The sequence below is a fragment of the Anolis sagrei genome, chromosome 7 (genome assembly GCF_037176765.1).
Source record: "Anolis sagrei isolate rAnoSag1 chromosome 7, rAnoSag1.mat, whole genome shotgun sequence".
NCBI lineage: Eukaryota > Metazoa > Chordata > Lepidosauria > Squamata > Dactyloidae > Anolis > Anolis sagrei.
The window spans coordinates 32,880,227-32,903,548 of record NC_090027.1 but is presented as its reverse complement, the minus strand read 5'-3'; the positions used below and the strand labels follow the sequence as shown (position 1 = coordinate 32,903,548).

Genomic DNA, 23,322 nt, shown 5'->3' with positions numbered 1-23,322 from the left:
ATTTGAAATGCTTAGGACCAGAAGTGGTTTGGATTTTGGAATATTTGTAGATTGAGATATCTTGGAGATGGGACCAAGTCTGAACATGAAATTAATTTAGGTTTCATATACATAGCCTGCAGCGAATTGTAAACATGGTGTTTTAAAAATAATTTTATGCGCAAACATGAAACCAAACTTGCGTACACTGAAACATCAGAAAGCAAAGGTGTCACAGACCGAATGATAACAGATTACAATCTAGTTAAAATAAAATATAATAAAGAAGTTGTACGCCTCACTTATTTCAATGGAAAGTTATATACCTAACATTTATGAGTCTAATTATCTCACTGAACAACCTTGGTTATATCTGTTTCTTTCTAAAACGAGTATGACTATTATTCCATGTTATCCACATTTAATTCCATTTCAAAAAACAGTATTCATGCATGCTAAAACTATTCAAACCAACATATATGTGGTGGACTGTTTTGTTTTATATGCAGGTTTTCAACCTAACATTAATACTGTTTAAATGCTTGCTAATACTCCGAGAGAGCAAAATGACTCGGTCTTCAATATGAAACAGTAGCACAGAAATTACTGACAATAAGAAAGCAATAGCCCGCTGGATTGCAATAATCCGGCAACCGACTGGGGGGAAAAGATTACTGTAGGTTGCCCTAAAAGTGGGGAAGAGATGGTTTAGGAAAATAAAACATGTTTCCCTGGTAGGTTTTATTGCGGTGCACCTCACCTGCTCTGGAAGTAGTTTGCTAGCTCTGACGCTTCATGGTTCAGACTCCTCAGATGAACGATTAAATTTCCAGAGTTGGTGAACATGGCGCCACATGTTTTGCACTCGTAAATCCGAGGCTTGCGGATAATGTGCCGGGAAACCCGCATGTGGTGTTTATATTCCCCGAAGGAAGTGAAAGTGGCACTACATATCTGGCACCGGAAACAGCGTTTACCTTCGTGCTTCAGGCGATGCATCTTTAGCGAATACGCCCGGGTGAACTTTTTCCCACAACGGTCGCACTGAAAGGGTTTAATGCCTGGGGGGAGACAGGGAGGAAAGGAATTGACTCTGAGCACTGGAGAACTGCTTTGGGCAAAACTTCAGCTTCTATTGTGGACCTGACAGCAGTTATGCCCATCCACACAGAAGCTGCTATCGGAAACAAGGACTGACAAGAGAAAACTTTGCCAAGGCTTTAGACCAGCAGAAGCCGTTCCCAAAAAGCTGAGAATAAATGGTCGGTTTTCTGTGTTCACAGATTCAACTAAACACAGTTTGAAAATGTTCAAAAAAAGCAAACCTTGATTTTGCCATTTTATACGAGGAACGCCTTTTTAATGTGCCATTTATCTAATGTGATTTGAGTATCTATGGATTCTGGTATCCAAGGGGCATTCTAGAATCAAACCCCAGTGTACACCAAGGGACCATCACAAGTCCAATGAAATCAACAGAACTTGTATCTGAATAAATATGCCTAGAATGGTTCTTTTTGATTCTCCTTTGTCTAGCGCATCCCTGAAGCTTTTATGGTAGCGATGATGTAAAGAAAAACAAAACTATCCTTCTGCAGGGAAAGATTATTCGTTCCTGGGGTTTGTCTGAATGTTTCTACTATATCTTTTGATGGCAAGGAAAGAAAAGGGCTGTGAGTGGGTTGCTAGGAAAATAACATCACCTGCTTTCAAACCACAGGGGCTTGACATCAAATTGTATTTTTTTGGAAAAACCACAATGAAAGTTCTTACCTGAGTGGATGAGCATGTGCTGTTTTAAATTCTGAATACGGGTGAATCGAACACCACAAGTTGGACACTGAAAAGGTCTATCAGGGCCATTTGGGCTGGGTCTCTCTGTGCTACTGGTTGAAGGTGCAATATAGAGCTGGTAAGGGTACTGGACATTTTCCAATCTGGAGAATCAAACAACAAGTCTTTTAGAAGCAAATCAAGGACAAAAAATATCATATTATATTGTGAAGCTATGTCGGAAATGACAGCGATTATATTAAAAATGGAAACGGAAATTCTGCAAAAATCTATGAAATGTGCAAAACCTCTAAGCCAGTGTTTCCCAAACTCTGGTCTCCCTGGTGTCTTGGGTTTCGGGTCCCAGCATCCCTGATCATTGTTCAAAGAAGCCAAAGCAAATGGGGGCTGAAGTCTAAAACACCTGGAGGGCTAGAGTTTGGGAATCGCTGCTATAAAACATAGTTTTACTTATGTTGGAATATATGACAAAATTGATGGAACAGCAAGTGGTTGATGTATGAAAAGGAACATAAAACACTGAGAAAATTACAACCAAAATTTTTTAAACATTTCAGAAAAGCAATTTATGCATATATACACAGATACCATACGTATAACATTTAGGAAGGATTAACAAAAATATAATGTGACCATAATGAAGTCAGGGATGAGATCAGAGTTTAAATCTTACTTCAAATCCGAATTACTCAAGAGTTCTTGAACAACTCATTATCTAAGTTTCACATTTAAAATAAGAACAACAATGATGTGCTTCACAGGGCTGGTAATATATGTTCTTCAAATTAAACCCAAGGTAGCTGATGTACAACTAACACAGAAGAACTGTGGCCCTTCAGATGCTGTTGGAGGACAATACCTAAAACCCATTATCACTGTTTGTGCCAGTTAGAAGTGATGGGAGTTGAAGACAAACAACATCTGGAAGGCTAGACTTGCCCACCCCTAAAGTTCAATATAAGAAGATAATACAAAACAAAATATACATTAAAAATAACAAAAACATGCAAAGCTAACAGTTCAAAATAAACTTTATTTCACAAGCAACACAACACAATGTAACTCACTGGGAACCATACCGATCATCGTCATCTGCATGAACATTGCCACCAGAGGTACTCTGCAGGGTTGGCAATCCCTCAGTGACTCCTTCGTCTATTGAACCTGGGCAGTTAAATAAACAATAGAAATTAATCTTCAATGTAATTGATGTATTTATGCAGCAAGAGGAGGCTCGGTACAACCTCCAACGCCATTTGGGCTTGTCAATATGAACTATCAATGACTACTGCTTTGAAAGCATCAGAACTTCAAAAATGGGAGAGTAGTCTCCATAAACTGCCAAATTTAATTACTTAATATTGGCTTAATAAATAGTTCAAAAGGGCTCACAAGTACTGGAAAATATTGCAGTCCGTTTCATTTGACTGGTTCACACATTAAGATTATTCTTGGGTAGATTAGGATATATATATATACATGAGCAAAGGCACAAAATTATAGAATCATGGATTTGGAAGAGATCTCAAATATTCCAATTCTCTCAGACCAGAAGCGACTTGCAGTTTCTCAAGTCACTCCTGACACAAAACAACCTGTCATATTTAGATAATGTTATAACTATTAAAAATAGCATACAAGTGGGATTCTTTTTAGAATAAACAATTGTATTTTTGTCTTTGAAATACATGTAAGTAAAATCTGCATTTAGTCAGGGAAGACTAAAAGAGATGACTGAAGAATGAAAGGACAGACTATTAAAGATCTTACAAGGAATGCTACAATGATCATAGCTACCTGTAATTAGTTATTAAAGTTTCAGTGCCAGATAACAATAGTGACGTTTCAGTTAAAAAAAATAATGCAATTATTAGAAACAAATTAGTTATTGATGTAACAAGCAACATTTGCTATGGCAGTGGTTCTCAACCTGGGGTCCCCAGATGTTTTTGGCCTACAACTCCCAAAAATCACAGCCAGTTTACCAGCTGTTAGGACTTCTGGCAGTTGAAGGCCGAAAACATCTGGGGACCCCAGGTTGAGAACCACTGTGCTATGGAATTCCAAACATCACACTTAAAAGGATGTTTAGGGCATTCTGACAACATTGTTTCAATTGTATTCTGGCTTTTTTTAAAAAAAAAAAGTTAAGTAACAAAAAGCAACAAAGAATTCAACAAGTAACATAGTAACCTAATTTCCGAACCACTGTAATGAACAACTGATTACCTCCTACCCTGTCAAAAAGGAAGGAATTATGCAATTTGTAGCTAAGAAGTAAAAAATGTGTTTTGTGTTCCTTTGCTATATTTCTAAAAAACAAAACAAAAACCCAAACAATTTTCTACACGCATTTCCATTTGCAGTAAAAGCACAATGGGATATATAAAATAACTCTATAAGTAGCCTGTTCTTTGACTTGATGGGTGAAAGAATATTGGTACACTTGGAAAACCTAGAGAGTATGAACACAGCTTTTTCAAGTGATAGGAATGGAGACCAGCCAATTCTAAGAGAAATCTGCCAGCCAATACAAAAAAACAAAACAAAAACAAAACAACGGTTCACAGACTGGAAATGTTCAATATAAAATGTGATCCCCAAAAGGATGACACCAATAATTGTAATAATTATCAATCTATTATATCAATGCAAGCAAAGAGATATCAATTTTTTTAAAATGTCAAAAATGAAATGTCAGATATCCAAGCTGGAGTCGGAAAAGGAAAAGACACTAGAGAGCATATTGCAAACATGTTGGCTAATGGAGTAGGCCAAAAAAATTCTGAAGGAAAGCAAGTTATACTTTATTAGATTACAACAAAACTTTCAGCTGTGTGCATCATGACTGTGTCAGTTTCCCCTTAAATATGGCCATGTTTTGCCTGAGCTCCCACTTTCATTTGTTAAAGGGCATGGGTTACATTACATCACTCTAGTGGACCCATTTCTTGCTAAGGGGTTGCCAGAAAACAAATTCTGACTTTTGTACTAATGTATAAACCCAACTCATGCACTTCTGGAAGATTAGGTATAATGTGCCTAGTAAGATAATGAGTAACATTCACATTTGTGTGCCTTCTATTCAAAGAAGTCTATGAAAATTCTGCTATGTGAAGCAATTCACTTCAAGCAGAGCTACTACCAATATAGAATGTCAACATAAGAGCTATTCAAAGCATGATGTAAAAATAGCAACAGAAATATGTGGAAGCACTGTTCCTGCTTCCTTAAAGCAATGATGCAGCTAAAGTAGTATGGCAGCATGGCTCAGCTATTTCCTCCCTAAAAGGATCAAGGCAGTCACAAATGACAACCTTCCTCTTAGAGCAATGCTTTCTAAGGCTTCATGGGAATGACAGTTCGGATGTGCTTGGTATTTAGCTTAATCTGGTTTATCACTATTATCCAGGATTTTGTAAGCCACAAGAGAAGGAAATATATCACAAAAAGCAGCATTCATTTCTGTGGAAATATGACTAGATTTTGAAGTAAAATACTGAAGTGGTAAGAATGATTTTTAAAACAGATCAATGCCAACATTGCTATGAAAACATACTTGGCTGAAGCATGTTGAAAACACAATGTTTATATGACTTTTTGTTATCTTTTTTTTAAAGTCAAAAACTAGAAATATTTACATAACAAGAACCTAAAGTCCTTGAACATATTTTCCAATAAAAAAATACTTTGATACACATAGACATAAGGAACTCTACCTATAGAAGATGACTGTGGGCTGATCAAAAGATCCTCTTGGACTTGTTCACTTCCCGGGACTGTTTGTTGATCACTCAGTGAACTTTGAGATGCACTCACAGGCTGCGATACTTCCTCGTGCACTTCTTCATCACTTAACCGTTCCACTTTTACCCGCACATCCTCTTCAATCACCAGAGGGGAGCTGGCTTTTGTGCTTTCACAAGCCACATAATCAGCAATTCTCCGAGACGCATCAGATGGACCAGGCACTTCCAGAGTCCGAGAATTGTCTACTTGTTTCACTTTCTCTGACTGAAGTCGTCGGTCAATTCCAAAAGGAAACGTCCAAGGAAAAGCCAAGGAAGAGTCTACAGGGTGACTTCTAGGCTCTGCATATGAAGCTGAAGGGTTCAGAACCTGTGGAGAGTTTGTCTGGGTGCTACATTTAAGGGGGCTTTCTGGCGACATTACAATGTAGCTTTTGCGTTTCCGCCGTGACTCTCGACAAACAGGAATGGCTCTTTCTACCACGCTGCATTCTGAAGAGACAGGGGAAAGGCTGCCGTCATGAGAGGTGAAATTGCAATTTGCACTATTCTCCTGTCCCGTATCTAACACCTTTTCTTGTTGGCTGCTTGGAGTATTCCACAAAATGCTGGACTTCATGAACTCAGAACAGGTGCTAGCGACACTGAACATTTGCATATAGCTAGCTGCAGCCAAGACGTCTATAATGTTTTCGGTGTTAATAGACAATGTTGCTGTGTACGCATATTCCAGAAGGGGCATGAATCCCGTCACCGTCACATGATGTAGGTCAAGGACATTTTTGCTGTCATCGTCCGCTTGACCAACCAACTTAGAACGAAAAAAGTCACTGCAGGCTGCCAACACCACCTTGTGCGCTCTGAAGATTTTGTCCTGGACGCGGATAGTAATGTCGCAAAAATGTCCGTCGTTCCGTAACATGTTAAGTTTTCCAAGCATCTCCTGACTGTGAGCAGGGGAATTGTGGGTAAATGTTTTGACACCCATATTTTCCAGACTTTTTGGCCAATATCCACAAAAATAAAAGATCAAAGTGGACCTAAGAGGAAAAAGAAATCCAATGAAGAAACCAATTTCCAAAATAATGAATGTCATTATAATATATATTAATACATTTACTCAGCACTTAGGAATTCAGCAAGAAACACCCCACTAGTATATACTCAAGCCCAACTCCAAAAACATCCTGGCCAGTCCTATAATTTCTATCCTGTTACCAACTTGCGAGCAAGTACTTGCAGAAAAGACAGCCATACAAGGATGAAATACTTGGTTCTAGCTGGCAAAGGAAAAGAGAGGGTTGATGTTACAAACAAATACAAGTACTCTAGTGGCAGTCTATTCCTTATGAGAAACTAGTTGCTACATTAGTGAAATACTGAAAATTGTGACCTTTTTATTTCTGCTTTCCCGTATTGCAGATTATTTCAAGAGAAAATAATGTATGTTCTGATGCACAAAATCAAATTACCAGCATTACAAATATCACATGGTTCATCTATTTGAATTATTAGAAATGATAAAAGAAAGATGAACAATTTAACAAAGCAAGGTCTCATTATATAGGATGTCTGAATCATTCCACATTCTACAAAAATAAAACACAATGTTTTTCAATGAAAGACAAATTGGAAAGCTATTTTCACTGTATAGGCAAATCAATGTTCAGAGCTCCTGTTGGCTAGTATAAATTAATTTTTAAAAAACCTACACTAAACCCAAAATATTGCTGAAAACTCCAGTTTTGGGCCTCTTCTAGTTAATTTTACATCCATCAACCAATGGCTTGGATCTAAAGGGACCTTCATACAAGATGTTTTATATCATTTATAGAGCTATGACAAGCAGGATCAACACATACAAAGGGGTAAGACAAGGGTGTATTTTAGCTGATTGGGGTAAATTGTAGGGGTGATAATGAAATATGATGTATATACTCAGCTTGATCAGTTCATCAGTTTTATCATGTCTTATCATATGTATTTACTGTATTATTATAAGTGTCTTATTTTAACTTTCTACGTGGAGTGTGATCAGGTCTTGCCAGGCCTTGTTCTGTTTCTTATTGTGATATGGCCTAAGGGCTAATCAATAAAATTACTACTACTACTACTACTACATCCATCAACCAATGGCTTGGATCTAAAGGGACCTTCATACAAGATATTTTATATCATTTATACCATTATAATAGCTATGAAATTTATAGAACTAGAAGAGTCCTCAAGGGCCATTCAGTCCTACCCCCTTTTGCAATGAAAAACTAATATTATGGCAGTAGATTGTTTTTATCTCCATGTAATATAATCATATATCTTAAAGGGTCTCCTTTGCAAAGGTTTTGCCTGTATAAATAAAGCAGAATTGGATAGTGCTTATTTTCCTTGGTTTCTGCCACTCATTCCCCCACCCTCTGTATTCATGTATCTATATTGGAATAACTTGTGTTCTCAAACTAACATTTGAAGTAATTTTGAAAGGAAATAATGAACACATCTGTGGGTTAGAATCTAATAATGGACTCCTGCCACAACAGCACAATCCATGTGATTATTAGATTCAGGCTACTCTGAAATAGTCTGTCCTTTTGTAGTCAACACAGGCTGCACATTGTCAACTTGAAGGGAAGTCCCATGGGTTCTGTCCTGATGAACAAAACTGTTGTTTGCTTTTCTGAAAACCAGAGTGAAGAGTGTTTTACAAGGAAAAGCTAGATTTTCTCAGTGAAATACATGTTCAGGGAACCATAGCTACCAGAACACAGTGTAATGTATCCATAACACTCGATTAACGTAAAGCTTATATTCTGGAACACAAACAGTACATATACTTCAGCTACATGCAAATATGATTTCTGAGTATGGATTCAAGCTTGGCAAGTTGTATTAATACCACATACACTACCGAATGTCCTACTTATTCTCCTTCCCGATTTTCTGTGCAGCCAAATTGGAGTGCCACTTGCTTCAGGAAACAGAGAAGGAATATGATAAGGGAATAAAACTCCTTGTTGAGCCCATTGTTGTTAGAAGATGGGTTCACTTCTCCATATTGTGATCTTGCAATCTCTATGCCAGACATATCCAGCAATAACTACAACTAGTATGTCTGCAAATAACTTATTACTACTTCTCAGTTCCAATGGGGAAAGTCAAACAATTTCACTTGACTGAACATTTCTCAGTCAGAACACAATTCTCTATCTTTCAAAATATTTTAATCCTCTAAACCAGGGGTCCTCAAACTTTTTAAACAGAGGGCCAGGTCACAGTCCCTCAAACTATTGGAGAGCCGGATTATAATTTAAAAAATCAAAAACAAAACATGAATGAATTCCTATGCACACTGCACATATCTTATTTGTAGTGCAAAAAAAAAATCACTTTAAAACAATATAACAATTAAAATTAAGAACAATTTTAACAAATATAAACTTATTCGTATTTCAATGGGAAGTGTGGGCCTGCTTTTGGCTGATGAGATAGGGTTGTTGTTGTTGTTGTGTGCTATCAAGTCATTTCAGCCTTAGGTTAACCCTGAGTGAGGGCCAGGTAAATGACCTTGTAGGGTCGTATCCGGCCCCCGGGCCTTAGTTTGAGGACCCCTGCTCTAAACTGTTCACAAAATCTCTGTTCATAATAATAAAGTACATAAAGGTGACATATTTCTACATTATCAAGTCATGCTGATTATTCCTTATCTGAAATGCTTGGGACCAGAAGTGCTTTGGATTTAATTCTTTTTTGGGGGACTGAGAAATATTGTGGTCTTTGCATATATGTACATTATTTATTTACATTTATATGCCGCCCTTCTCTCCTCGAAGGGGACTCAATGAGGTATCTTGGAGCTGGGCCCCAAATCTAAACATAGAATTTATGTATGTTTCATACACCCCTTGTACACATAGTCTGAAGGTACTGTTATACAATATTTTAATCATTTTGTGTATGCAACAAAGTATGCATATATTGAACCCTCAGATAGCAAAGGTGCGGCTATCTTAGCCACCCAAGTGGACAATGCCAGGTTACATTTACAGATAAGAAATACTCAGCCTGTAACAGAAGCCAGTACACTATCAATCAAATTAACAAAGGCACACAAATGTGACAACCACCCTTTTAATACTCATCAAAGCTCTAGTTGATATAGAATTCTTTTGGACAGCTGACAACTAGGCCTCACTGAGAAAACCCCAGATTGCAGTGGCTGTGCCAAAGCAGTTGCTGTCCGAGACCTCAAAACCCAATGTCTTTATTACAATAGTCTTCTATCTGAGAAGAGCAAAAAATAGCCTGTTTCTCTCTATGAAATAGTATCACAATCCAACAGAACTTAGAATGACTGAAAGGTACCTGTGATAATTTGAAATAATAACAAAAGATTCATTAGGTAATTCAATCTCCAATTTAAAATTTCATGATTTCTGTATACTTAAACACTACCATAGTACATCATTAGTAGTTATTTCATGTTGAAGTAATGGAATTAGGAACTGGGATGATATAGAATTAAAATATTTTAATATTATCTTCCTCAACTCTTTATCTCAAAGCTGTAAGAATCCCAATCTGTAGTAAACAGTTTTGGATCCTTAGTCAGGCAAAGATACTGCAATCTAACCTGGCATATAACCAAAATACATAATGCTTTCGCAGTTCAATGGACTTGGCTGGGAAGACAACTGAGACTACTTCCAAAGCAAGGATAACTAATCCGTTAACATGGAGTGAAAGGCAGGAAAAAGGCACTGCTCTTCAGAAACTTAAGCACAGCAAGATGGCAACTTTCCCAGTGGTATTTCTTGAAACAGTAAAGAAGCTACAAGAGATGAGTCGACAATATTTGCAAGGGCTGGAGGAGTTTTAATCCCTCCATCCGATACTGTGGCTGCTTTCAGTGATAGCCATGGGTTTCTAAATATAGCACAACTTTCTATCCAGAGTGGACATCTAAGGTCAGTTTCTTAAGACAGTCTTACTGAAAAATGCAAGTTTGGAGATAAATGGTGTTTTAAAAAAAGCTGTAATAAGATAAATCTTACTGGCTCTTTGTTACTTATGCAGAGTTAAGTTGCCTAATTTCTACTGAAGATCAGTGGATCTACTCTCTTTCATATAATATCTTCCTTAAGATGTTACCATAACAAAGTTTAGAAAAACATAGAATGACTATGTACAGTATATTAAAGTAATCAAAATGAATTAATATTGATCTTTTCAACAACAACACTGTAGAAGCAGCAAAACTCTCACCGCCTACCAAGAAGAAAGGCTTGCTGAGCTTACTTCTCAAGCACATGTACCAGAAAGAAAATATTACAGTAATGGTAGGTAGCTATCCTGAATGCATAGTAATTCTATCTTGTTTCATTCTGGTACATATTACTTTTGAAAATGTAGCAAAAATTGAATTCTTCTTTAATTAAGATCTATTTCTAAAAAAACCTACACTAAAACTTCTCAATGTGAACGAGTGCTACAGTGTTCAGAAGCTTCAGAGTTCAGAAGACTTGTTTCAATTGAAATTGGAGTCTAAACTATTTATTTCTAGTTTTCCAGCAGATGCAGAAATCTAAGACAATGAGTTGAGATTGTGGTTCATAGTAACTTCTATACCATATTGTAGAAAGAATATGATTAGCAAACCCCATGCTTCGTTCCTGGACCCAATACCACTGTATTTTACTTGTATACTATAACATTGAAAGCAACTTAATAATTGTGTAGCAGCAATTTTGTAATTTCTAATAATGCTAACCCTTTAATCTTACATCTGAAACTTGTACCAGCAATATACTGTAACCTGATTTTAACCCCTCCAAAGAAAGTCTTCAACTTTCTATTTCATGCTTTTAAATAATCCATTTTTTCCTGGGATTTTCTCACTGCTACATATTGTGTTACTACTGTTCTGAAGTCTCCAAGGTGTGTATGTCTTCAATAACCCACCCATTTACTTACTTAAGCCATTTCTTTTAAAAGAAGTGACTTTCAGGAATTTTGCTCAAGTTTAAACAAGACAAGCATCTGGTACAATCCTTACCTTTCTACAATGACTTAACTGTACACTGAATCACTTGTCTGAATGCTATTCATTGTCTGTTGAGCGCCATCCTCCTTAAACAAATCAAGTGTTGCATTAATACCCCCGGAAGTCACTCAAATATGTATTGAGATAATTTGCTTGCAATACAATACACATTGCATCTTTTTCTCGAAAAATATGGACATATTTGAAAACACAGGTAATTTTTTTTAAAGAAACCCTATTCATTACAATATAACTTCAGTGGCTCTCCTGACATAGTGCTGTTTCCCCTGCATGGTGAATGCAATTACACTAGCAGAAACTGTCTTAAAAACAATACTCTCTGTAAACTGATGTTTACACTTTATGCGTGCATCAAGGAATAGTAAATGAACACATGGCTGAGTTTGTCTCTGGAAGGAACTCTTCCTTTCATTTACCTGTTTCTTGCCCAGAGCCATAGATGGAGATGTCAAGGGAACTCTATATAGCAGTTGTTGCAACTGCTTTTGTATGAAGCTGATACAATTGCAGTACAAGAGTACCTTTGCCAAGGCACTTTATTAATGCTCAGAAATCTATACTAACAGATTTAACTGGAGTAAAAGTCTATGCTGCCTTGAAATTTGGCAATCTCGAATTTAAATTAACTGCAGAGAACATGAGATAAAGTTTCACCCCGTGAAGCCAATTCAGTTTTATTTTACACAGACATTAGAATTTATATAGGCAAGGGAAAAATCTGCTGTATCTTTTGTCAATTAAAATCTGTGGAAGGTAACCAACAACTAAAGTCTATGCAACTGTGGCTTCCAATGCAAAGGAAAACAAATTGTTTCTTCAAAGTTGTATCAACTTGAAAAACAAGTCACTACTCTTTTACCCCATAAAGTGTTTGTCTTAGTTTTGTCAGTTTAGAACTGCTGTTTATTTTGGTTTCTCTTGTGAGTTACATTTCCCCCTTCTAATACATGATTCTTACATTTGGGTACAATTAACAAGCAGCCGACTAAAGCAACATGTGAATTTAGTGGCCTAATAAAGGCACCAGATCCTGTATGAATTAGGAAGCTAACCAAGGTCAGACTTGGTTGCTACTTGATGGGTGATCATCAAAGAATAGTGCTGTGGGCTATATTTCAGAAGAAGGAACTGCCAAGACCAACTCTGACTATTTCTTGCTGAAGGAAACCCTATGAAGTCCATGAGGTCTCCATAAGTTGACAGGTGACTGTATATAAAGAAACACAGCAACATTACATTCCAATTTCATCATACAACTGCACAAATGTCACTTGGAGGCAAAGAAACTTGATTTTTCCCCCACAAAGAAGCAACTAAAACACACTATATGAATAGCCCAATTTTTTAACCTTCCAAATTCCTATTGCTTATCTTTGTCTCTGAAAAAAATCCCCAGAAAATTCCAGTATGCCAGTAGGCCTCAACTGGTATTCTTAGTTTGCCACAAAGCTGTAACTTTGGTATGATGCCTAAAATAGAGGTATTCACTTTGGTTTGGTTCAGTAGTAACCTTTCTCTATCCAGCAATAGTGAAAGATGGACAAGGTTCTCTTGCACAGAAAGACGGGAACACATTCTTGTACAACCTGTTCTAGCTGTATAGAATCAAAACAGCTTTTATCATGTATTACCCCAAGTTTGACAGCTTTAAATGTCTCCCACTAAATTTCATCAGAAAGCAGTTTATAGCTAGTAGGCAATAGATTAATTGCATCAAGCACTTATCACAGGTCTAATGATGTAGCTATTAAATTATGTCCTTTCTCCATAATGGATCTAATTAGTCTCTTCTGCACTCAATCTAAGAACTTCAAGAATTATTTTGAATATGAATGAAGCTATTATCAACAAGCCATGTGTCTCAATGCCTTGACTCTACTGAATAGTAAGAACTGAAGTGTCTTTTAGCATGAGAAATTGCTCAATCACAGTAATGTTTTGGTACAGAGCCCACCCCACCCCCCCAAGGGTGAGAAAGGTGGTATATAAATACTGCAAATAAATAAATAATAAAATGCAGAGCTTTTAAATGTTCAAAGGACCTACATTACTCAGTTGTGAACCTTTTACAAGACTTCTGTAAAATAAGTCATTATCATCATCCCTGCACTGCAGATGGGGTTCTGAGGTTGAGAGAGAATGTTAGGCCTTTTATCTTGATGCTGGTGTAATGTGTTGTGTATGAGTTGCAAAATTCAAAGGCAGATCCAATATTCCTTAACTATAAAACTCAGCAAGTAGCTAGTCTAGTCGCTGTCCAGCAAATTTATGAGATTATGCATATTTTTATATCTTTCTCCCAAGATGGAAGTGAATTTTTGTAACAGTGACTTGTAATAATAAGCAGCAATTGATAAGTGAAACCAAGCTGGACACAGACTAAACCTCTTCCCACTCATCTTCAATTCTATAACAAATTCCTATATAAAAATACAACATTTATTAAGAGACTTTCTCCAGTACAAACAGGGTAGGCTTCTCCTACCCGATATGTCCCTCTCCCCTCACCACGTCTTGACAATTTGCCACGCTACATGGGGCTCATTGGAGTTATACGTAATAAAAAACACTGGGGACCCTGGAGTTAGGAAACTACATTAAGTGGCCAAACCACATACTTTTTCCCAAGTATATTAAGAGTTTTTAAGTCCCCCAATATTTCTGGCTAGAATAAAAAAGAGACTGCTCTAAAGGAAAAGCATGAGGACAAGCATGATTTGACTTTTCAATCTGAAAAAATGCAGTGGGTTGTTGTTTTTTCGGGCTATATGGCCATGTTCTAGAGGCATTCTCTCCTGGAGTTTTGCCTGCATCTATGGCAAGCATTCTCAGAGGTATTGAGGTCTGTTGGAACTAGGAAAAAGGGTTTATATATCTGTGGAATGACCAGAGTGGGAAAAAGGACTCTTGTCTGCTGGAGCTAGGTGTGAATGTTTCAACTGACCATCTTGATTAGAATTTGATGATCCAACAGACCTCACTACCTCTGAGGATGCTTGCCATAGATGCAGGCAAAACGTCAGGAGAGAATGCTTCTAGAACATGGCTATATAGTCCGAAAAAAAGCCAGTATCTCCCATTCCCTATCATGCTTCCAATTATTTTTTGCTGCAAGAGAAAATCCCGTAGAACTTGTCTTTGCCCACCTGTATTTCATAGCAGGACAAATAATCATACTGACAAAAGAATACAATATATAAGTTTACAATTTACTTTAAGCAGGTAGTAACCTTATAACAGCACGAGAAGGGGGCCAACGTATTATGACTATAGGCTTCAGAAAACAATACTGTGAAATTCCGGGTATCCCTGATTTTGCTAACTCAGAGGTTCCCAACCATTTTTTGACCAGGGACCACTTTGACCAGGGACCACTCTCCAACATTAGGGCTATGAATCGGTTTTTGGTCAACTATAGATTCGGTTTGGTTATTTGGGGTGCTGATTCAGAAAATTGCACCACACAGCTCTAGTTTCTGATACAGAACATATGCCATCCAGTAGTCGCTATCTGCCCGCCCACAGAAAGCCATATTTAATAAGCCTCGGCACTATAAGAGGGTTTCGCAAGACCAGTCACACTTGCTGCAAAGGTGCAAGTAATGGTGAGGCTGCAGACCATAATTTAGTTCTTGTAGACCACTGGTGGTCCAGAGACCACAGGTTGGGAACCACTGTGCTAACTGATCCATTGTCTGTAAAGCAAAGTACCAATAATGTAACAGATTGGTTTAGCTTCTGTTCAGTTTCTTACAAATAAGCTCATATTTATTTCTACTCTGCCTTTTAGGTCATGCCTTGTATCATACAGATATCCCTTACCAAGAAGCACTCCTGAGGCTTCTCTCTCTGCACAGATACTAATTGTAATATTTTACTGCTCTTATGACAGAAATCTTATGTTGTTCCAAACACTTTCTGAACACAAGCACATGTTTTAGTTTGAACACAGTGATGTGCACTGCTTAAAGGGGTGGGAGATGATAGATGCCTTTTATCAGGATAGCTTTACCACCTTATACTGGAAATAATTCAAAACCAGATATTGTGTAACTGCATACCTACTTTAAGCAAAAGCAACTGCATTCTTATGCATTCACTCAAGACTTCTATGTAACTATATAAATATTACTATTAGACTATGGTCTGATGCAGTTTAATGTACTTATGCTAATTCAAATCAATAGGATTAAATTACTCTAACTCTCATAGATAATGCTATATTAATTTAGCATCCTTTTTTGTGAAAAGTTTTACAAAGCAGATTATTATTTTGCAAAATAAGTTAGTTTGAAACAATTCATCATTCAAAATCACCTAGGGAATGACATGAACTAGGATTGGTTACAGGTTATTTGCATACAAATTTGACAATATCAGCTGGCAAACAGGTTATTTAAACATACATAGGTTCCAGAAATAACCAAATACCCTCCAACGCATACTGATCATCAAAGCTATCTTTCAATAAGAAAATGTCATGCTCTATAGCAGGAGTCCTCAAACTAAGGCTCGGAGGCCAGATGCAGCCCTCCAAAGTCATTTACCTGGCCCTCGCTCAGGGTCAACCTGAGTGTGAAATGACTTGAAAGCACACAACAACAACAACAACAACAACAATCCTATCTCATCAGCCAAAAGCAGGCCCACACACCCATTGAAATACTAATAAGTTTATATTTGTTAAAATTGCTCTTCATTTTAATTATTGTATTGTTTTTACGTGTTTTTTGCACCACAAATAAGATATGTCCAGTGTGCATAGGAATTCATTCATGTTTTCTTCAAATTATAATCCGGCCCGCCAACCGTTTGAGGGACTGTGATCTGGCCCTTTGTTTAGACAGCTTGAGGATCCCTGCTCTATAGTGAGAGGACTAAACCCCAATTAAAGTTGACTCACTGTTATATACTGTATAACTGTTGATTTGCTATCCAGTAATTGATTCAGTGGTTTCAACAGAACAATTTTAGTGACCTATGAGAAATAAATCCACACGTTACATGAAACTGTTTAGAAAATCTTTAAAAACTGTTAAGAAAGGTCAACTAATGAGACATCATCTTAAGGACAAAGGTGTGGAAAGCATAAGGAATGACAGCACTGGCTGGAGCAAAAATAGTAGTAATCTTCTGTGTAATCTTAAATTTGGTTTTAAAAATAACATTGTGTTCAGTCAATACCCTTCTTGTTTGCTCACTAAATAAAAATCTTCAGTTTTTTAAAACTTATGTTGCCTTCCTCCTGTGCCCTTTAGCACAATATTACCACAAAATTTCTGGCTAAACATCTTTTGGGCATTGTGGTATACCAAAGGAAAAATGATAGAAATCAGGAGTCAAAAGACACACATATTACGAAAGATTTCAGAACTGCTTCAAAAATAGGTTAAATACTAGGAAAGAGCTCTTACATTACAAAGAGAGATCAGACAGTGAGCAGAAAAGTAATCAGCTGAGCAGTCTTGCCTCAAGTAATGGCAGTGGGTTGAAAGGGATACTAGACTGTTTACAAATAAATACACTTTAACAATGTGGAGGAAGATATGAGCAGAAAAAAGTATTTTAAATTATAGAAGGGTCAGGTGAGTAAATGCAAAAAAGGGCTGCAGGAAACTCTTGGGGGAAGAGAAATGGCCTAAGAAGGGATTATTGCCACTGAAGGTAGAATTGATCAAGGGGGAAGGTGCACAAGGGTTCAATTCCAACATTGCAACGAAACAGCTGTCTTTTCATATTAAAATAATGAAGTGGACTAAGAGACAACTTCCAAATAAACACCAAAAAATGAATGTTAGGCTATAAGGAGTTGGGAAATATATATATATGTCCTTTTCAGAACACAAAAACAGGAAAATAAAGGGTGGAGACAGAGCATAATGTACTTTGCGAAGAAAATTAATGATGTAGTGGTTTGAGTGATGGAATAGGACTCTGCAATAATAAAAATAATAATTATTATTATTTATGTCCCGCTTTTTCTCTCCATATGAATATACTTGTATTTTGATTGTTGAATTTTGAAGATTGCATGTTTCTATGTATGCACGTGTGTGTGTATATATATAAAATTAAAAACCTACAGAGACTCAAAGCGGCTCACTACTAAAGGAATTGCAATACAACTTAAAATATGCAAATATACAAGTATTAAAACAGTAAAACATAATTAAAAGCATATAAAATCACAGTACCCCTTGATGATCTTAAAGAATCTTCTTTAAAAGCTTGTCTGAATAAAAAGTTTTTAACCTGTCGCATGAAGGACAGCAGGGAGGGGGCCATTATGGCTTCCCTAGGCAGGGAGTTCCAGAGTCGAGGGGCAGCCATCTAGAAGGCCCTCTCTCCCACTGGTTCCTACCAATTGAACTAGAGATGGAGGTGAGACTGAGAGAAGGGCCTCTCCTGAAGGGCCCAGGCAAGTTCGTACAAAGGGATGCAGTCAGCCAAATAGCCTGGACCTGAACCATCTAGGCCAGGCATCCTCAAACTGCGGCCCTGTAGCTGTTAGGGCCTTCAACACCCAGAATTCCTGCCAATTGAACAAGCTCGTTGGGGCTTCTGGGAGTTGGAGGCTGAAAGAGCTGGAGGGCCACAGTTTGAGGATGCCTGGTCTAGGCCTTTAAAGGCCAAGGTTTCCAATGTGGCAAGCTAAAAAACGGAACCACAATCAGTGGCTGATTCCAGATGAGAGACGCCCTCCTGGACACACAGAAGACTGGGCGACTTGGAAGGCGCTGAACAGACTGCACTCTGGCACAAGATGCAGAGCCAACCTTAAGAAACAGGGTTACAAAGTGGAGTCCATGACATGCAAGTGTGGAGAAGAGCACACCACAGACGAATTTCTTCAATGCGGTCTGAGTCCTGGCACATGCACAACGGAGGACCTTCTTACAGCAATGTCAGAGGCACATGAAGTGGCCAACTTCTGGTCAAAGGAAAGGTAACATCATGCCAAGTTTTTAACTTTGTGGTTTTTTTATACATTGTAACTGTATTCTCAATTCGCTTTAGACCTGATAAATAAATAATTATGTTGACTTTTTGGGTGTATTTCCTACCAGGCCTGCAACCTACCACTTTTCACCTTTCCATGTAACTTTTGAAGACAGGTGGGCCCAAATAAGGCTTCCATACCTGAGAATGGGCAGAGATGCCATATTGGAAGGAAACAGAAGGTCAGTCCTGGAAGGGGAGCACGCACATTATTTTATTTTATTTATATATCTATATCCCACTTTATCTCTCCATCCAGACACTCACAGCAGCTCACAATTAAAAACATTACAACTCCAAACTATACAATAGCAAACAGTAACATTATTATATATTATCAGTAGTATTATAATTAATATTAGTATGACTATTAGTATTACATTGTATTGCATTATATTATTAATATTATATGTATATATAATATATGGTATTATTATTAGCATAGCATAATATTAGTATTATATATTATTATATATTATTATATATGGAGAGAAGGAGGATTAGATCACCTTAACATACAATCTCATCCAGATCTTGGAACGACCCTGTCTTTTAGATACATTTTTGGGTTAGTCATTAAAAGTTACTTTGATGTTGTTTTGCTCATTGCTTTAATTTGGTTTGTTCATTTATTGTCATATTATGGTATTGTATGTTTGCCATTTTTATGGGAAACCACCCTGAGTATTATTCTCACTATAATGCAATATTATTAGTAATATTAAATGTCATATATAATATACAATCCATTATATGTGTGTGTGTGTGTGTATATGCTCTGTTTGTTTTGAGTGACACCATAACACAGAATCTGCTGGATGAATTGCCACCAAATTTGGCCACAAGACACCTACTAACCCAAGGAGTGACCATCACTCAAAAAAAAATATTTTGTCATTTGGGTGTTGTGGTTAGTGGGATTTAGTTCGCTTACAATAAAAGAGAATTCTGAACCCCACCAATGATAGAATTGGGTAAAACTTCCCACACAGAACCGCCTCCCCCCCCACCAAGTAACAGAAAATATTGTGTTTTCTGGTGGTCTTTGGCAACCCTTCTGACATCCCCTCACGACCCCCCCCCCCCAGGAATCCCAACCCCCAGGTTGAGAAATGTTGCCTTAGTAGTGGTTCTCAACCTGGGGTCCCCAGATGTTTTTGGCCTTCAACTACCAGAAATCCTAACAGCTGGTAAACTGGCTGGGATTTCTGGAAGTTGTGGGCTACAACACCTGGGGACCCACAGGTTGAGAACCGTTGCAAGGTCATTCAGTCCAAATCCTTTCACCAGGGGAAGAACACATAATCAAAGCCCTCCTGACAAAGACCCATCCAGCCATATTCTTTACAAACTTTTCCCTTTTTATTTTCTCATCCAGAGTTTTTATCATTTTGCTATACAGGTGGCCCGCTCACTGTGACTGATTTCTCATTGCATTACTTTGTTTAGATTCATTTTGTTTTGTTTTATTGTATTCCTATGCTTTATTTATTTTATTATGACATTAGTTTTGCTGTTTGGTTTTATTTTATTGTTTTTAATTTATTTTATTGTATTGTATTTCTGGGCTTGGCCTCCCCTTTGGGGAGATGGTGGCGGGGTATAAATAAAGATAATAATGCTGCTGATGATGATGATGATTATTATTAACACACACACACACATATATGTATGTGACAGATATAATATCATAGATTTGAAAAGGACCCTTAAAGAAGGACAATTATAAGTTGCATGTTCCAGAGTAGACAAACCAGACTATCTCTATATGTTTACCCACAAGACATTACATATATTAGAAACAAACACTTTCTCATTACTTTATTTTCCAGAACACCAGACTGGGCCACAGCAACGTGTGGCAGGGGATAGCCAGTATATTATATATTATTATACTGTACTTTATTATTATTCCATACTATATATATATACTACCAGTATATTACGTTGTTTAGAAGAGGAGGAAAGGGGGGGGGGGGTCTGAATGGATTTTGTCATTTGGGAGTTGTAGTTGGTGGGATTTATAGTTCATCTACAATCCAAGAGTATTCTGAACTCCACCAACGGTGGAATTGAACCAAACTTGGCACACAGAACTCCCATCACCAGCAGAAAATACTGGAAGGGTTTGGTGGGCATTGACCTTGAGTTTTGGAGTTGTAGTTCACCTATATCCAGAGAGCACTGTGGACTCAAACAATGACAGATCCGGACCAAACTTTGAGCGAATATTCCATATGCCCAAATATGAACACAGATGGAGTTTGGGGGAAATATACCTTGACATTTGTGAGTTGTAGTCACTGGGATTTATAGTTCACCTACAATCAAAGAGCATTCTGAACCCCACAAACAATAGGGGCAAACTTCCCACACAGAACCCCCATGACCAACAGAAAATACTGTATTTTCTGGTGGCCTTTGGCGACCCCTCTTGACACCACCTTGTGACCTCCCCAGACATGCTGCCTTAAGGCCATCCAGTCCGTCACCAGGGCAAGAAAACAAAGCCTTCCTGATAAAGAGTCATCCAGCCATATATATAGATAGATATATATGATTCTCTCTCACACATATATGTACATGACAGATGTAGTACAGATTTGAAAGGGACCCCTAAAGGACAATTATCTGTTGCATATTCCAGAGTAGGCCAACCAGACTATCTCCACATCAACACTGACGAAGAAAATACTTAAGGCCATCCAATCCAGCTCCCTTCACTAGGGCAAGAAAACATAATCAAAGGTCTCCTGACAAAGAGCCATCCTGCCATAGATATACTAGTGATCCCCTGCCACGCGTTGCTGTGGCCCAGTCTGGTGATCTGGAAAATAAAGTAATGAGAAAGTGTTGGTTTCTAATATATGCAATGTCTTTATGCTTGTGAGTAAACAGTATTTCTTGCTGTTTCTTTGCCAGGGTTGTGGAGATTGTCTGGTTTGCCTACTCTGGAACATGCAACATATCATTGTCCTTCTGTAGGGATTCCTTTCAAATCTATGATACTGCATCTGTCATATACATATATATGTGTGTGTGTGAATGGCTGGATAGCCCTTTGTCAGGAGGGCTTTGATTATGTTTTCTTGCTCTGGTGAAGGGATTGGACTGGATGGCCTTAAGGCTGCCTTTCTCAACCTGGGGTTTGGGACCCCTGGGGAGGTTGCGAGGGGGTGTCAGAAGGATCATCAAAGACCAAAAGAAAACACAGTATTTTCTGTTGGTCATGGGAGTTGTGTGTGCCATATTTGGTTCAATTCCATCATTGGTGGAGTTCAGAATGCTCTTTGAGTGTAGGTGAACTATAAATCCCAGCAACTATAACTCCCAAATGACAAAATCATAATTTTTGAGTGATGGTCACTCCTTGTGTTGTGAGACATTTTGTTGCCAAATTTGGTGTGATTTTGTTCATTGGTTCTTTTGTTTTTAAGGTACTCATTATGCACAGAGCATTTACATATATATATATATAGATAGATAGATAGATATATGATTCACACACACAGAGAGATACAGTATCATAGATTTGAAAGGGACCCCTAAAGAAGGACAATAATATGTTGCATGTTCCAGAGTAGGCAAACCTGATAATCTCCACATCAACACTGACAAAGAAACAACAAGAAATACTGTTTATCCACAAGCATCAAGACATTGCATATATTAGAAACCAACACTTTCTCATTACTTTATTTTCCAGAACACCAGACTGGGCCACAGCAACGCCTGGCAGGGGACAGCTAGTATATTATATATTATATTGTACTTTATTATTATGCCACAATATATATAATACACTACGATGTTCAGAGAAGGAAAGATGAGGAGGAAGGGGGGGGGGTTCTGAATGGAGGAGTAAATAAAGGCGGAGGGGCGGGGCAGGATCCCGAGGGGGCGGGGCTTGCCTGTCCCCGCCTCATTCCCACCACTATTATTATTGTTATCGTTTATTTCTATGGCGCCATCAAGGTGCGCGCCAGCCTTACAAGCAAAACAACCCCGAAGCAAGCACACAGGCACATTTCCCAGCTCAGGGGCGACGGTGGCCCTTAAGGGACTTCCCACAGAAAAGGCGCTCCTCTTCCTCCCATCCCAGCCCCTTCATTACCTGCGTTTGGCGAGGCCCTCTCCTTCTCCGGGCCCGGGGTATTGACGTCTCTTTATTTTTAACCTGCGTGTGCGGGCGGGAAGCCGGCCTTTCCCTTTTTTTTCCCGTCGCCTCGGCTTCCGCCGCCGCCTCCCCCTAGCTGGCCCCGCGCGTAGGCCCCTTTTGGGCCATGGCGGCCACCGTCGCCGCCACCCCCCCTCCCACCCACCACAGCCGTTGGGCTTCCCCTGCGCTCGCGCCGCGGGCGTTGGGAAAACGGGGAGGGGAGGGGGGGAAAGAGAGGAGGCAGAGGGCCCCGCGCAGGCGCACTGAGGGGGGAAGGGACGGTGGCGGCGCGCGGCCACTCACGCGCTCTCTCTCTCTCTCTCAATCCCTGTCTGCTCCCCCCGCCCCTCCCCTCTTCCTTCGCCGAGCCGGGCACTTTGTTTGTGTCCCACAATGCAACGCGGCGTCTGCTGAGGAAGCAAGCAAGCAAGCAGTGAGGGAGGGAGAGAGGAAAAAAATAGTAGGCGGGGTTAAATCAGGGAAAAGGGAAAGAGTGCGCGCATGCGCCTCGGAAGGGAGGGCGGGCGGGCTGAGCGGGAACGCGCTTGAGGGCGGGAGCGCGCGCGCGAGAGAGACCATTCCTA

The 23,322-nt window shown here is 38.6% G+C and overlaps 1 protein-coding gene across 3 annotated transcripts in view; it reads right to left on the bottom strand.

Annotated features, from left to right (window-relative positions):
* Positions 1–23,120, bottom strand: part of ZBTB44 (zinc finger and BTB domain containing 44) — a 28,908-nt gene extending 5,788 nt beyond the window's left edge. The window contains exons 1-5 of one of the 3 annotated variants that reach the window (XM_060787720.2): positions 22,694–23,120; positions 5,493–6,562; positions 2,841–2,937; positions 1,753–1,916; positions 740–1,040 (exon numbers count right to left, since the gene is read on the bottom strand). In XM_060787720.2, coding sequence (XP_060643703.2) covers positions 740–1,040; positions 1,753–1,916; positions 2,841–2,937; positions 5,493–6,510 — 1,580 coding nt within the window. In that variant the 5' untranslated portion in view covers positions 6,511–6,562; positions 22,694–23,120. The remainder of the gene's footprint in view (positions 1–739; positions 1,041–1,752; positions 1,917–2,840; positions 2,938–5,492; positions 6,563–22,693) is intronic. The other 2 variants (XM_060787723.2, XM_060787721.2) reach the window with 2 other exon arrangements.
* Between the last annotated feature and the right edge of the window lie 202 nt (positions 23,121–23,322).